Consider the following 17,500-nt stretch of genomic DNA (forward strand, 5'->3'; position numbering starts at 1 on the left):
TTGTTTTTGTCAGATACGACGTAGTTATTGGTATATTGGGTATTTAACTGCTGTTGCCAATTTCTGTTTTTTTTCAATATTTGTAAAAATTTACTACGTAGTAAGGAATTGCCGTATATTATTGATTTTTTTTTCATGTTTATGTGTTAGAAAGTGTGCCTTGATGGTTGGGCTAACACGTGCATGTCTTTTTTTTTATCTGAGATGCCGTATATTAGAATGTTGGGCATTTTTCCGCGAGTGCCCCTTTTTATTTGTTTTGCATTTTTTTGCTTAGTCATGTTACCGTAAGGAATTGGCAAGTAGTGTCGCAAAACTTATATTTTTATAGTGTTGGAAAGTGTTTCTAGATGATCTGGCTACTCATGCCTATTTTTTTTTAGCCAGATATAGCGTATATATAAGTATGTGTTCGATTTTCCTGTGATTGCCATTTTTTCGTTTTTTCCCATTTCTTTCAAAATTACTACGTACTAAGGAACTATCACAGAGTAATGATTCATTTATATGTTTATTTGTCGGAAAATGTGCCTTGATGGTTTGCCTAGTGCGTGGCTGAAATTTTTTTTTTCTGAAATGCCATATATTAGAATGGCCATTTTTCCACGAGTGCCCCTTTTTATTTGTTTTGCATTTTTTTGCTTAGTCATGTTACCGTAAGGAATTGGCAAGTAGTGTCGCAAAACTTATAATTTTATAGTGTTGGAAAGTGTTTCTAGATGATCTGGCTACCCATGCCTATCTTTTTTTTTAGCCAGATATGGCGTATATATAGGTATGTGTTCGATTTTCCTGTGATTGCCATTTTTTCGTTTTTTCCCATTTCTTTCAAAATTACTACGTACTAAGGAACTATCACAGAGTAATGATTCATTTAGATATTTATTTGTCGGAAAATGTGCCTTGATGGTTTGCCTAGCACGTGGCTGAATTTTTTTTTTCTGAAATGCCGTATATTAGAATGTTAGCCATTTTTCCGCGAGTGCCCCTTTTTATTTGTTTTGCATTTTTTTTTTGCTTAGTCATGTTACCGTAAGGAATTGGCAAGTAGTGTCGCAAAACTTATATTTTTATAGTGTTGGAAAGTGTTTCTAGATGATCTGGCTGCCCATGCCTATCTTTTTTTTAGCCAGATATGGCGTATATATAAGTATGTGTTCGATTTTCCGGTGATTGCCATTTTTTCGTTTTTTCCCATTTCTTTCAAAATTACTACGTACTAAGGAACTATCACAGAGTAATGATTCCTCTAGATGTTTATTTGTCGGAAAATTTTGTTTACTTCTTTTTTGATTGAATATCATCAAATTTTTTTAGCTAAAATATTATATTGTTTCACATTTTTGTTTTTTTTTCGAATTTATTTCCCCTCAAAAATTTTTTTTTGGGTCAGAATTTTAATTTTATAGTCGTAAAATAATCGACAATTATCCAGCAACCCACCATACAATTTTTATGCATATCCAATAATAATTAGATTAGTAAATAACACCTTGAAATTGACATACCCTTCCTACATTTCAAGTGGCAGATTAGGGAGTCTGAGTCAGTGTGGTTGGCGGCCATTTTGTGGACATATCCGAAGCGTAAGTTGCCCTATCTATATATATTCTTGTTCCCTATAGAATTTGTGATATTTTGATATATTTTTACCTGCATAAATATCATATTATATATTAAATATATGTATATTTTTACGAAATTTCTAAGTACTCAAAAAATTACCTTTAGATATGGCCCCTGATATAAATGTAATTTACAAAATAATGAAGAATTTTTTACATATTTCTATTTTAGGATAACATATGTTTATTCCCTAAAAAAATTAGCCACTTCCTATTTCATTTGGGTACCCAAAAAAATTCATGAAATTTGGACAAATTTTTTTGGCCCAAAAAAGTTACCCTTTTTTTCTCATTTCAGATCTTCACCTCCATGGGTCTGACTTCATCCAAAATACATCAAGATGTGTCCTAAACATTCAAGAATCAATTCCTAAAAGGATTTGTGTATATATGTATAAACTTTTTTTTATGAATTTTTATGTCAGGTCTTTTTTTTCTACTTAATTTTTTAAAATATTTATAATAAATAGTTTTTCTGCAGATGAGTAGTATTTATCTTTACAGTTGTTTTAAACATTCATTGAAGTTTTTTTTTGGCAAAAGAAAAAAAGAGGTTACTGCAAAAACTGATTTTTCAGGAATTTTTTTTGGCGTCGGGGTCGTTCGCGTCCGAGTATACCCTTAAAGGGGTGTCCGAGGAGCGTACCTATCCAGGGTGTTAACTGGAAAATCACCTATACTGTCACTGATTGGTTTAATGTGTCTGGAAGTGTGTAGTGTGGTGGTTTCAATTGGAAAGTTGTGAGAAAAGGTGAAGATGAATTTCCTGCTTTCTTGAATGATGTAAAATATGTTTACAAGCAGTAGTAGAATAAATTTTTGATTGAATATTTTTCAGAGATTGTTTTCTTTCAGTTTTGTAATATTTGATTTTTCATTTGATTAACTTGTAACATAGTTGTATGATGAGCTTTGAATAATTTGTAAAAAAAAAGTTTCCCTACAAACTGCTTATAATTATGCACCCATGTTATCCAGCCAATAAATATTATCAAACTATAATTAAAGTCAAATGAGGATAACATACTTGTGCTAAGTAATCTATTAGATAATCCTCATCAAACAGGAGGATTAACATTGACGGTAGATAACATACTTTGTGGTAGATACCATACTATAGTAGAAATTCGACGGTAGATAGCATACTATAATAGAAATTCGACGGTAGATAGCATACTATTCTAGCACCTATATATATATATATATATATATATATATATATATATATATATATATATATATATATATATATATATATATATATATATATATATATATATATATATATACTGCATATATACAAATATATATATATATATATATATATATATATATATATATATATATATATATATATATATATATATATATATATATATATATATATATATATATATATATATTTACAATCTCCAATGTTGTACAGAAATCCCTTGATTGTGGTCAGGAAGTTCGTATGATTGGCCTTGATTTTATTGCTGCCTTTGACCGTGTTAATCATGAGGCCCTTATTTTTAAACTCAAACAGTTGGGAGTGGGTGGGTCGTTTCTTAGCATTGTTATTGATTTTTTAAGTAATAGATCTCAAAGAGTTGTTGTTGATGGGCGCCATAGTGAGTATAGGAATGTGATATCCGGTGTTCCACACGGTAGTGTTCTTGGCCCATTACTTTTCATACTATATACACATGAATTGCGGTTTGGCCTAGAAAACAAGCTTGTTGCATTTGCAGATGATGCTACTCTCTTTGCCTCATTTTCTATCCCCTGAATGTAAATCTGGGGTTGGTGAATCCCTTAATAGAGATTTAGCTAAAATTAGTGCATGGTGCAAATTATGGGGTATGAAGTTGAATCCTGACAAAACTCAAAGTATGATTGTAAGTAGGTCAAGGACGGTGGCTCCTCAACATCCGGACCTCAGTATTGATAATATTTCTTTAAAATTGTATGACTTTTAAAATTTTAGGTGTGATTCTCGACAGCAAATTTACTTTTGAGAAACACATTAGGTCTGTGTCTTCTTCAATTGCACAAAAAAATTGGCTTATTGAGAAAGTCTTTTAAGATTTTCAGTGATCAATCTATTTTGAAAAAGTGTTTTAATTCTTTCATTCTACCTTGTTTTGAGTATTGTTCTCCTGTCTGGTGTTCAGCTGCTGATTCTCATCTTAATTTGTTGGACAGAAACTTACGGTCTATTAAATTTCTTATTCCTGATCTAGATATTAATATTTGGCACCGTCGTTCAATTAGTTCATTATGCATGTTGCATAAGATTTTTCATAACTCTGACCATCTTTTACATTCGGATCTCCCTGGACAATTCTATCCTGTTCGTAATACTAGGCAGGCAGTTAATTCTAATAGCCAGGCCTTCTCCATCATAAGGCTCAGTACTACACAGTATTCTAGAAGTTTTATTCCAGCTGTTACCAGGTTGTGGAATGATCTTCCAGATCGGGTAGTTCAATCAGTAGAACTTCAAAAGTTCAAAGTTGGAGCAAATGTTTTTATGTTGACCAGGCTGACATGAGTCTTTTTATAGTTTATATATGACATATCTGTTTTTGACGTTGTTAATAATTTATATAGGACATATCTGTTTTGACGTTGTTACTGTTTTAGAATGATTTATTGTTAACTTGTTCTCATCGTTTATTTATTTCCTTATTTCCTTTCCTCACTGGGCTATATTTGCCTATTGGAGCCCTTGGCCATATAGCATATTGCTTTTCCAACTAGTGTTGTAGCTTGGCTAATAATATATATATATATATATATATATATATATATATATATATATATATATATATATATATATATATATATATGTATGTATATATATACATACATATATATATATATATATATATATATATATATATATATATATATATATATATATATATATATATATATATATATATATGTATGTATATATGTACATACATATATATATATATATATATATATATATATATATATATATATATATATATATATATATATATATATATATATATATACATATTTGTGTGAGTGTGTCAGTGTGTGTGTGCGTGTGTGTTAGTTTTTTTATATAATACTATGTTCTGTAATAAAACCGACATGTAATTTACCTGAACATATATATTAACCCTTTTCCTTCAAAAATACATTAATTAATGTAATGCATTCTTGATAAAGATTTACCAAAGTTGTTATGTGTCATCTAAGAGCACCTCACTCGTCGAACCTTTCGATGTTTTCAATAAGAATCATACTTGTAATTGTTTATCATTGTAGAGATCATACCGAGATCTTTTATCAGCAGATACTCTTAGCTCGTCAATGCATCATCTTCGCTGTGGCTTTTTTGTACTCTTTTATGCCTTCATTATTATTATTATTATTATTATTATTATCATTATTATTATTATTATTATTATTATTATTATTATTATTATTATCATTTTTATTATTGTTGTTGTTGTTCTTGTTTTTTTTTTCTTTTTTTTTGCTGTTATGAAAATGTAGTTTGTAAACAGTTTAGTTCCTTGAGGATACAGTTACTGATTGTATATTCAATGAAGCAGTTACCATGGTCTTCCAACTTGGGTTAGAGATCTCTTGCTTGAAGGTACATTCGGGCACACTATTCTATCTTATTTTTCTTCCTCTTCTTTTGTTAAAGTTTCTATAGTTTATAAAGGAAATTTTTATTTCAATGTTGTTACTGTTCTTGATATATTTTATTTTTCCATGTTTTCTTTCCTCATTGGGCTATTTTCCCTGTTGGGGCCCCTGGGCTCATGGCATCCTGCTTTTACAACTAGAGTTATAGCTTAGCAAGTAATAATAATAATAATAATAATAATAATAATAATAATAATACCAGAAATTCTTTTTAGTTCGTCACTCCATCGTCTTCTCCTCCTTCCCCTTCTTTTTTTTTTATATTCTCTAGGGACCCATTCTGTTATTCATAGTGGTCATCTATTATCTGCTATTCTCAATAATTATGTCCAGCCCATTTCCATTTCTTTTCATTACATATCGTTAGCACATTCTCTACTTTCGTACCAATGTTGCTCTTTTTCTGGATCTTGGTGTTATTTCCATTACTCTTTGAGTTGTAACTTGCATTTTATGTTTTCATGCTTTAGTAAGGCTTTAAGTTTCTGATGTATACAGTAGGTGAATGCTGGTAGGACCTTATGATTAAATGCTTTCTCTATTTAAAGAAAATAGCATTTTACTTTTGATAATCTGATTTTGTTTACCTTAAGCTCTCCACCGCAGTCTTATCCTTCTTTTAATTTCGGTGTCATGTCCTGAGGAAACATTTACTGTCCGTCCTAAGTACGTACATCCATTGACAATCTCTAGAGGCTCGTCCAAAACTCTTATTTGTGGTCTCTGCATTTTTACTGAAAATTGTCTCAGTTTTATTCATATAAATTTTCAGTCCTACATTTCTGCTTTCTCTTTCCAAATCCTCCATCATCTTTTGTAATTCCTAAGTATATCAGATCTGTACAGAAATAATCTTATATATATATATATATATATATATATATATATATATATATATATATATATATATATATATATATATATATATATATATATATATATATATATATATATATATATATATATATATATATATATATATATATATATATATATATATATATATATATATATATATATATATATATATTATGACGAATTGTCACTCTCCCTCTTTGTACATACATATATTGCATAATTTTATTTTAAATAGTATCTCTTTTCCCTATTTGTGTATTCGTCTCTTTTGCTTCAGCACCATCTCTTGACCGCGCAATCTACTTCCACTCTGTGCTCCTTGCTTTGGTATTTTCACACCTTTTTTTGGATCTGGACTTTCGGAATGAAGTAGGAGTATACTTCCCACCACAAACAGTGATAGTTGTGATTGTTATATCTATTTTTTTGCTATTCAGTATCGTAAGCCGTAACTAAAGTGTGTTATATTTAATTAATGTTGTTGTTTTTATTACTCGTTTTTGTAATTGTGGATTAATTGGTATTATAATATATATAAATACGTGAGCAGTGTTTCCTTTGTCACCATTTAAGTAACAATGGTTTGTTGGTAAAATAATAAGATATGTTAAGGTACGTTGAATTATCTTAAGACCTGAGATATTTCATCGCAGAGGTGACAAAATGGGGGCTTGTCCGTGATCGTGAATCGTGAAAAGTGAATTGAATGGTCTAGTGGTTTACAAACGCGCACAGAAACAGTGAAATACAGCTCTTATCCCTGGATAGGTACGGTGGGTCGTTTGCGACCCCGAGCGTAAAAAAAAAACAGGTTTTTATCACGTGACTCACCCCGGTGACTGAATTTGTGGGTGATCGACCTGCAGGAGGTGTCTCCCCTACACGCTCTAGTAGTGTCCAGATGTGCATTGCTGTAGCTGTACTCCTTCCCCGATTTCTGAGACGCGTCGGGGTCGTTCGCGTCCGAGTTTACCCTTCTGAGGTAGTTTGCATAATTATCAAAGTTATTACGTATTATGAAATTGTCGTAGAATGGTGCAACTTGTATAGGTTATCAGTTGTGGAAAGTCTTGGTGGATTGTTTGGCTACCATGTGCATGTTTTTTTTTTTAGTTAAAATGTCGTTCATCACCACGAGGACCATTTTACCGCGAGTGCCCCTTTTTCATTTTTTTTCATTTTTTTGCCAAGTCATTTTTCCGTAAGATATTGCCAAATAGTGTCGTAAAACTTTTGCTTGTTTAGTGTTGGAAAGTGTGTCTAGATGATCTGGCTACCCATGCATGACTTTGTTTTTGTCAGATACGACGTAGTTATTGGTATATTGGGTATTTAACTGCGGTTACCAATTTCTGTTTTTTTTTCAATATTTGTAAAAATTACTACGTAGTAAGGAATTGCCGTATATTATTCATTTTTTTTTCATGTTTATGTGTTAGAAAGTGTGCCTTGATGGTTGGGCTAACACGTGCATGTCTTTTTTTTTATCTGAGATGTCGTATATTAGAATGTCGGGCATTTTACCGCGAGTGCCCCTTTTTAATTTTTTTTAATTTTTTTGCCAAGTCATTTTTCCGTAAGATATTGCGAAATAGTGTCGTAAAACTTTTGTTTTTTTAATGTTGGAAAGTGTGTCTAGATGATCTGGCTACCCATGCGTGATTTTGTTTTTGTCAGATACGACGTAGTTATTGGTATATTGGGTATTTAACTGCGGTTGCCAATTTCTGTTTTTTTTTCAATATTTGTAAAAATTTACTACGTAGTAAGGAATTGTCGTATATTATTGATTTTTTTTTCATGTTTATGTGTTAGAAAGTGTGCCTTGATGGTTGGGCTAACACGTGCATGTCTTTTTTTTTATCTGAGATGCCGTATATTAGAATGTTGGGCATTTTTCCGCGAGTGCCCCTTTTTATTTGTTTTGCATTTTTTTGCTTAGTCATGTTACCGTAAGGAATTGGCAAGTAGTGTCGCAAAACTTATATTTTTATAGTGTTGGAAAGTGTTTCTAGATGATCTGGCTACCCATGCCTATTTTTTTTTTTAGCCAGATATGGCGTATATATAAGTATGTGTTCGATTTTCCTGTGATTGCCATTTTTTCGTTTTTTCCCATTTCTTTCAAAATTACTACGTACTAAGGAACTATCACAGAGTAATATTTCATTTATATGTTTATTTGTCGGAAAATATGCCTTGATGGTTTGCCTAGCACGTGGCTGAATTTTTTTTTTTTCTGAAATGCCGTATATTAGAATGGCCATTTTTCCACGAGTGCCCCTTTTTATTTGTTTTGCATTTTTTTGCTTAGTCATGTTACCGTAAGGAATTGGCAAGTAGTGTCGCAAAACTTATATTTTTATAGTGTTGGAAAGTGTTTCTAGATGATCTGGCTAACCATGCCTATCTTTTTTTTTAGCCAGATATGGCGTATATATAGGTATGTGTTCGATTTTCCGGTGATTGCCATTTTTTCGTTTTTTCCCAATTCTTTCAAAATTACTACGTACTAAGGAACTATCACAGAGTAATGATTCCTCTAGATGTTTATTTGTCGGAAAATTTTGTTTCCTTTTTTTTTTTAATTGAATATCATCAAATTTTTTTAGCTAAAATATTGTTTTACATTTTTTTTTCGATTTTATTTCCCTTCAAAAAAAAATTTTTGGGTCAGAATTTTAATTTTATAGTCGTAAAATAATCGACAATTATCCAGCAACCCACCATACAATTTTTATGCATATCCAATAATAATTAGATTAGTAAATAACACCTTTAAATTGACATACCCTTCCTACATTTCAAGTGGCAGATTAGGGAGTCTGAGTCAGTGTGGTTGGCGGCCATTTTGTGGACATATCCGAAGCGTAAGCTGCCCTATCTATATATATTCTTGTTCCCTATAGAATTTGTGATATTTTGGTATATTTTTACCTGCATAAATATCATATTATATATTAAATATATGTATTTTTTTACGAAATTTCCAAGTACTCAAAAAATTACCTTTAGATATGGCCCCTGATATAAATGTAATTTACAAAATAATGAAGATTTTTTTACATATTTCTATTTTAGGATAACATATCTTTATTCCCTAAAAAAATTAGCCACTTCCTATTTCATTTAGGTACCCAAAAAAATTCATGAAATTTGGACAATTTTTTTTGGCCAAAAAAAGTTACCCTTTTTTTCTCATTTCAGATCTTCACCTCCATGGGTCTGACTTCATCCAAAATACATCAAGATGTGTCCTAAACATTCAAGAATCAATTCCTAAAAGGATTTGTGTATATATGTATAAACTTTTTTTTTATGAATTTTTATGTCAGGTCTTTTTTTTTCTACTTAATTTTTTAAAATATTTATAATAAATAGTTTTTCTGCAGATGAGTAGTATTTATCTTTACAGTTGTTTTAAGCATTCATTGAAGTTTTTTTTGGCAAAAGAAAAAAGGAGGTTACTGCAAAAACTGATTTTTCAAGAATTTTTTTTGGCGTCGGGGTCGTTCGCGTCCGAGTATACCCTTAAAGGGGTGTCCGAGGACCGTACCTATCCAGGGTTAATCCTCAATCGTTCATTGTTAACGTTTTGTTACAGTGGAAGTATACTCCTCACTCGCTCGCTCAGGCATCGGTAATATGGAGGAATAGCTGTCAACAATCGTTAGTCTGCTGGGTTCTACAGCCTTCCGTGTTTCTTTTTGCCCGCCCCGTATTACAAGCCGCAATTAAGGGTTTCTCTCGCTACAAATAGTCCGAAATACGCTAGTTTTGTGTTACCTCGGGCGTCATTCGTTAGCCTACTTTTCCCTTCGGATTTTCGAATTCCCTTCTGTTAATTCTGGGTATCGTGCTTTCTTTATCCATCCAACCTCCTTTTATTCTTGGATATCAACGTAAAAGCCATCCTCACCCATCAAATCCTTTATGGGTATCGCGCTTTCATTGTCGGTCTAATCACTTAATGATCATTTCATTTTGAAGGCTCGTGTTGCGGTTATCAGCATCGCCTACACTTTGTTTAGTGTCAAAACGGACGTAAACTCGTACACGATAATTGAAGTATCTGATTATTAATGACCTAATTAAGTAATTGATTTGTGCTACTAATTCGGTAATTCTGTATTTGTTGTACCGTAACTTAATCAGCACGTTCAGGATAAGTTTGGATTTAAATATTAAACCTTCTTACCTTAATAACAACCATGCCTTTCGATCTAGAGAAATTCTTGGCTAACCCTAGAGAGGAACTGGTAACCTTGCGTTTGGCTAAAAAACAGGAACGTCTCACGGTTGCGAATAAATGTCAAATCCCTACAGATATAACTTATGTCAAAGCATGTATCATTAATGACATCCTTCAGTTCTTGCTGAATAAAAACGTCATAACAGAGGACAATGAAGATGTAGAAGAACTAAGAACCCTTACAGGTTCCATTGCTAATGTCGATCCTGAAGTGGAAAAACTGAAACTTCAGTTAAAAGTTCTTGAAGCGGAACAAGAAAGGGAACAAGAAAGAAAACTTGCGGAACAAGAAAGAAGACTCGCGGAACGAGAAAGAAGACGAGAAGAATTTGAACATTAGAAAAGGCTTAATGAGTTGGAACTCGAAAAACTTAAGACTAAAGAGGATGAAGAAAAAATTCCCACGATTTTCACTGTGACTAAAGCCAGCAGATTAGTTCCCGAATTCAACGATAAGGATCCAGAGGTTTTCTTTCAAATATTTGAAGACATAGCAACGTCATTAAATTGGCCACCTAATTTCTGGACAATACTCGTGCGCAACCACTTGAAAGGTAAGGCTGCATATGTTGCATCGCAATTAATTGAGGTTAAACATTACTGTGGAAGGCTAAAGGCAAACGTTTAAAAACTTTCAAGACTCAATTTCAGACTTTTGTAGAATTCTGTAATATAAAATTAAGACAGTTTAACAAATGGTTGGAGAGAGCTGGTGTTAATGATTTAGGCTCCTAAAAATCTGATTTTGCTGGAGGAATTTTTGTGTAAAGTTCCCTCTAATATTGCCACTTATGTACATTTTAAAGGTGAAATTGAAGTACTAAAAGCAGCTAGCTTAGCTGACGACTATGATCTAATTCACAAGAATAGTAAAGATTCTTCAAAGACTGTCTCATTGCATAAATTTCATCAGGTTAGTTGTGCTTATTGTAAGAAAGATGGACACTCCATAGAAAATTGTCCCAGTCCAAAATGTCAGAGGTCAGTGGTAAGCACTGATGGTAAGTCCAAGAAAACTAAAGGTGCAGTGACATGTCATGCTTTTGTTCCTTCACAGGATCTGGAACCATTTAATGAATTCATGTGTGAGGCTTCACTTAATGATTAATCTGTCACAGCTCTGAGAGACTCTGCTTCATCCTAGACAATAATTTCGGCTGCCAGTCAAGACAACTTAAAATACACAAAAGAGTACATAGCAGCAAGTGACCTAACCACAACTACTCTTCTAACCGAGGCTGAGGTGGATATTGCTTGTCCTTATTTTACAGGTAAGGCAAAAATTGCTGTCTTAGATAAACCATTACCTTGTTACCTTATTCAGATGATTACTGGTAATGATCTTGCAGGATCGTCTGTACTTGAACATAAATTGATTGTAACAACACCTGAGGTAGTAATCAAGGATGAGCTCTCCAAAAAGCCAGATAAAATCTCCCAAGTAATCACTAGATCATCTAGTAAAATGCCCAGCACTAATTTTCCTCCCAAGGTAAAGAACGACAGAATAACAGAGGCTCTGGATTTGGTTGATATAGATAAGGACCAGTTTGCTGTACTCCAACAGAAGGATTCAAGTTTGAAAGCACTCCGGGATGAGGTAGTGGATCCTACTGACAACCTAAAACTCCGTACTTTTATGGGGAGAAAAATATTTTGTTTCGCCATTACAAGTCTCCCAAAGCTCCAACATCTAACTCGTGGCATGACGGTTTTCAGGTAGTTTTTCCAGAGCCCTTAAGGAAACCCTTGCTTGACCTCGCTCATTCTACAGAATCCCATCTTGGAGTGAATAAAACCTACAAGAAGTTGTTTGAGGATTTTTATTGGCCAGAAATTAGAAAGGACATAAAGGAGTTCATTGCTTCCTGTCACCACTGGCAGATCACTGGTAAGCCTAATGAGAAAATACCTCTAGCACCACTTCAAAGCATTCCAGTACCTAAGTCACCATTTGATAAGGTAATTATTGATTGTGTTGGGTTCTTGCCAAAGACTCGCAAGGGTAATGAATACATTTTGACTGTCCTCTGCCCTACCACTAGGTATCCCTTTGCCTTTCCCATTAAAAATATCTGTGCTAAAACCATAGTTGGACAATTGTTGAAAACCTTTACCTTGTTAGGTTTCCCTAGAGAGCTACAGTGTGATCAAGGTACCAATTTTACTAGCAATCTTTTCAAGCAACCTATGTATCAATTTAATATCCATAATGTTTACTCTTCTGCTTATCACCCGCAGACTAATGGTGCCTTTAAGAGAATGCACCAGACTTTAAAAGGTTTATGGAAGTATATCAGTAAAATCATCACAGCACTGGGATGAGGATCTCAACCTCCTCATGTATGTACTTAGATGTACACCTCATGATTCCACAGGGGTATCCCCATTTGAACTCATGTTCGGTCGAAAACCAAGAACTATATTAAGTTTGGTAAAGGAGAATATTTTGCAGAGGAAGCCAGAAGAAACTACAAATATTTACCAGTATTTAAAAGAATTAAAAAAGAAATTTACATACATTTATGATATTGCTACTACTAATTTAGTTTCTTCCCAGCAGAAGATGTAACACATATACAATAAGAAGGCAAACATGAGAGAGTTCAAAACTAACAACCAAGTTTTAGTGTATCATCCTATTCCTGGCACATCCTTACGAGGAAAATATGCTGGACCTTACAAGATCGTTCATAGGACCTCCAAAGTAAACTACATAATCAGTACTCCAGACAGAAAACGACCAACTCAATTAGTTCATGTAAACCTCCTTAAACCCTATATCACTCTAGTCAAAAAGGTGAGTCCTAATACTGCTTTAGTGATAACCAAAGCTAATACAGAGGCAACAAAGGTATCTAACCTAACAATAGATGAGGAAACTAATGATGGTGATGAAACCAATCTCATTTTATCGTTTAAGGATTTTTCTAATAGTGAAATTTTAAAATCTTTAAGGACATATCTTTCTCACCTAAATGTACCTCAAAAACAGGCATTGACAAGGCGCTTATTAAAGTTTCCAGACATTATTACTCATATTCCTAAGTGTAGCTCTACTGTCCACCATGACATATTGCTTGAACCAAATACCACTCCAATCGGTCAACCTTTCTATAGAGCCACAGGTGTTAAACTAGAAACATTGAAAAGGGAAGTTCAGTATTTATTAGACAATAATCTAGCGGAACCCAGTACATCGCCTTGGGCTTCACCATGTATATTGGTCCGCAAATCTAATGGCCAATTCAGACTTTGCACGAATTACAGGAAATTAAATAAAGTGACCATTAAAGATTCCTATCCACTTCCTAGGGTTAATGACATTCTAGATAATATTGGTAATGCCAAATTCTTAACGCAAATAGATTTACTAAAAGGATATTATTAGGTACCACTGACTGATAAAGCCAATAAAATCTCTTCATTCGTAACACCTTTTGGTCTCTTTTCTTACTTAGTAATGCCCTTTGGACTCTGTAATGCACCTGCAACTTGCCAGTGCATGATGGCAAAGATAACTAGAGGTCTTAAAGATGTGTTTGCATATCTCGACGACCTTGTGAAGAACATTTTAGCACCTTGGAAGAACTCTTTCAATGCCTGCAAAAAGTCGGGCTGACAATCAACCTTGCTAAAAGTTCTTTTGGTCAAGCTAAAGTGGTTTATCTAGGTCATTGCATTGGTAGTGGGGAAATTATACCTAAAGGGGCTAATATAGACAATATCAAGAACATTCCTATTCCTGCCATCAAACAGCAACTAAAGTCTTATTTAGGAATGGTTTCTTATTATGCTAAATTCATTAAGAACTTTGCTGTTATTACTGCTCCTCTCTATGCTCTTACTTCTCCTAAGGTAAAGTTTGACTGGACTGAAGAACACTGTCATATTTTTAAACAACTGAGGAGCATTTTGGTTTCTAAACCCCTATGAAGAGCTCCTGATTTTGATAAAGAGTTTTTCATGCAGATTGACGCCAGCAATACAGGTTATGGGGCTGTTTTGCTGCAGTCTTACTCAGTCGGTACCACAGAAACGCCACCACCACTTCATCATCTCCTTCCCATCGCCTACCACTCTCACTTCTTCAAAGAAACTCAAACCAGGTATCGCCTACCACTCTCGCTTCTTCAAAGGAGCTCAAACCAGGTGAGCCACTGTCGAGAAGGAACTCTATGCCATCGTCGCTTCACTACTACACTTCCAACCCTACTTGGAAGGATACCACAGAGTAGTAGTATATACCGACCATCGACCACTCATCTTCCTTGAACGTTGTCGCCTCCGAAACAACAAGTAGCTTCGTTGGACATATATATTGTCGACCTTCAATATAAAACTTCAGTCAATCGGAGGTACCAACAATCTCATCGCGGACACAATGTCGCGGCTTCCCCCACCTTCAACACCACAACCATCTAGTCCCACTATAGTGGGCCTATCTTAGCTGGGAGGGGGGGGGGACTATGGCGAACTGCCACCCTCCCTCTTTGTACATACATATATTGTATATTTTTATTTTCAACGGTGTACCTTTTCTCTATTTGAGTATTCGTCTCTTTTCCGTCAGCGCCATCTCTTGACCGCGCGATCTACTTCCACTCTGTGCTCCTTGCTTTGGTATTTTCACACCTTTTTTTGGATCTTGACTTTCGGGATGAAGTAGGAGTATACTTCCCACTACAAACAGTGATAGTTGTGATTGTTATATTTATTTTTTCGCGATTCAGTATGGTAAGCCGTAACTAAAGTGTGGAATATTTAATTAATGTTGGTGTTTTTATTACTCGTTTTTGTAATTGTAGATTAATTGGTATTATAATATATATAAATACGTGACCGGTGTTTCCTTTGTCACCATTTAAGTAATAATGGTTCGTGGGTAAAATAATAAGATGTTAAGGTACGTTGAATTCTCTTAAGACCTGAGATATTTCATCGTAGAGGTGACTATATATATATATATATATATATATATATATATATATATATATATATATATATATATATATATATATATATATATATATATATATATATATATATATATATATAGATATATACTGTATGTACAAATACACACACACACACATACACACACACACACACACACACACACACACACACATATATATATATATATATATATATATATATATATATATATATATATATATATATATATATATATATATATACATAAGTTATTCATCGACTACTGTATTCATGAATAGATTTGTGTAGCGATATGTTGCACATTATTATTGTTTCAAGTTTCATTTAATATTATTATTATTATTATTATTATTATTATTATTATTATTATTATTATTATTATTACTAGCTAAGCTACAACCCGAGTTAGAAAAGAAAGATCCTATAAGCCTAGAGGGTCCTACAGGGAAAATAGCCCAGTGAGGAAAGGGAAAAAGGAAAATAAAATATTTTAATTTGAGTAACATCAAAATAAATATCTCCTATACAAACTATAAACACTTTAACAAAATAAGAGAAAGAGAAATAAGATAGAATAGTGTCCTCGATTGTACCCTCAAGCAAGAGCACACTAACCCAAGACAGTGGAAGACCATGGTACAGATGCTATGGCACTACCCAAGATTAGAGAGCAATGGTTTTATTTTTGAGTGTCCTTCTCCTATAAGAGCTGCTTATCATAGCCAAAGAGTCTCTTCTACCCTTACCAAGAGGAGAGTGGTCACTGAACAATTAGTGCAGTAACCCCTTGAGTGAAGAAGAATTGTTTGGTAATCTGTGTTGTCAGGTGTATGAGGAGAGAGGAGAATATGTAAAGAATAGGCCAGTCTATTCAGTGTGGATGTGTGTCGGCAAAGGGAAAATGAACCGTAACCAGAGAAAAGGATCCAATGTAGTACCATATGGCCAGTCAAGAGACCCCATAACTCTCGAGCAGTAGTATCTCAACAATAAGACTATAAAGAATTTAATAGACTAATTGTAATATTTTATTTGTTAATATTGATATGACCAATTATTTACTGCACGTTTACAATCACTCATTTTTCTGATTATTTCATCACATTTTGTTTTAACTTTGTTTGGAAACACTGTAAAATCAAGTATTATTTCCTACTATGTCTATAAGTTTTAAAAAGCATATATGAAGCAAATGCTTATTGCATATTATCTAGCGCTCTAAATTTTTTTAAGTAATCACAAAATAACATAAAAAACTTTTATAAACAATTGCTAGGAATATGAACGTATCTGAATATTGGCACCAAGGCAAATTCCTCTTTCTTCTCACCAGTTAAGCTGTGTCATCCTTAGCACTCCCTACTGGAGGAAGATGGGATGAACAAAGTGCTTCGTTGAGTGTTGTGGAAAAGCCGATGGCTGAGCGAAGAAGGTAAATATTTAAAGCCTCTTTCAGTTTATTTGGATGATCACTCAGCTCCTGAGTCACTTCTTGACTACTTGGTAAATTTACCTAAGTGGAAATATACAAATAAACAGGATCAATATTTTTCATTTAGTTCCTGAAAACAAACAAGGGATGACTAGAATTAATGAAAAAAGGTAATCAAATAAGGGATTTAATTAAGGAAGAGAAAAAAGAGCACTTACCTCCATTGATTCAAAGTCGGTGGTTATTTGGAGAGACCCATCGGTGATGCAGAGAGAGAAGGGATCCTGTGAGTAGCTGTCGTAGTGGAAACGCAAGTCAAAACGCTGGTTACCTGTCTGCAAACTGACAACAGACAAAACATTGTTAAAAACGGCATCTGAATGTCTTATCTCTAAAGTTCTAATGCCAAAATAATCGTTATTCAACAATGCTATAGGAGTGGTAGGAATTATACGGGTAAGGTCAGTTTTAGAAATACTCACCTAAACGGGGATGTTATTAACACGGTCCGTCCATGTAGGGTTCCGTATACTTGTGCATGCACAGCACTGGATTCCAAATTTGGTGCTCTGAGGGTCATCTGTGCCTGCAACGATCAGGAAGTATTCGTAGAGACAAAGAGCTTGTGTCTTATATTCAATTTAGAAGCTTCAAAGGGACATGGGTACATTTAGAAGAAGCAGATGAGCAATAAGA

At 33.5% G+C, this 17,500-nt stretch overlaps 2 protein-coding genes across 3 annotated transcripts in view; one reads left to right on the plus strand and one right to left on the minus strand.

Annotated features, from left to right (window-relative positions):
• LOC137618681 (pro-epidermal growth factor-like) overlaps window positions 1-17,500 on the plus strand; it is an 835,493-nt gene that overhangs the window by 488,097 nt on the left and 329,896 nt on the right. The gene's annotated exons all lie outside the window — the stretch shown is intronic.
• Window positions 16,388-17,500, minus strand: part of LOC137619264 (uncharacterized) — a 47,565-nt gene continuing 46,452 nt past the window's right edge. For both annotated transcript variants that reach the window (XM_068349436.1, XM_068349437.1), the window contains exons 5-7: window positions 17,287-17,390; window positions 17,023-17,146; window positions 16,388-16,885 (exon numbers count right to left, since the gene is read on the minus strand). In XM_068349436.1, coding sequence (XP_068205537.1) covers window positions 16,706-16,885; window positions 17,023-17,146; window positions 17,287-17,390 — 408 coding nt within the window. In that variant the 3' untranslated portion in view covers window positions 16,388-16,705. The remainder of the gene's footprint in view (window positions 16,886-17,022; window positions 17,147-17,286; window positions 17,391-17,500) is intronic.

This window comes from Palaemon carinicauda, chromosome 25 (assembly GCF_036898095.1).
Source record: "Palaemon carinicauda isolate YSFRI2023 chromosome 25, ASM3689809v2, whole genome shotgun sequence".
Taxonomy (NCBI): domain Eukaryota; kingdom Metazoa; phylum Arthropoda; class Malacostraca; order Decapoda; family Palaemonidae; genus Palaemon; species Palaemon carinicauda.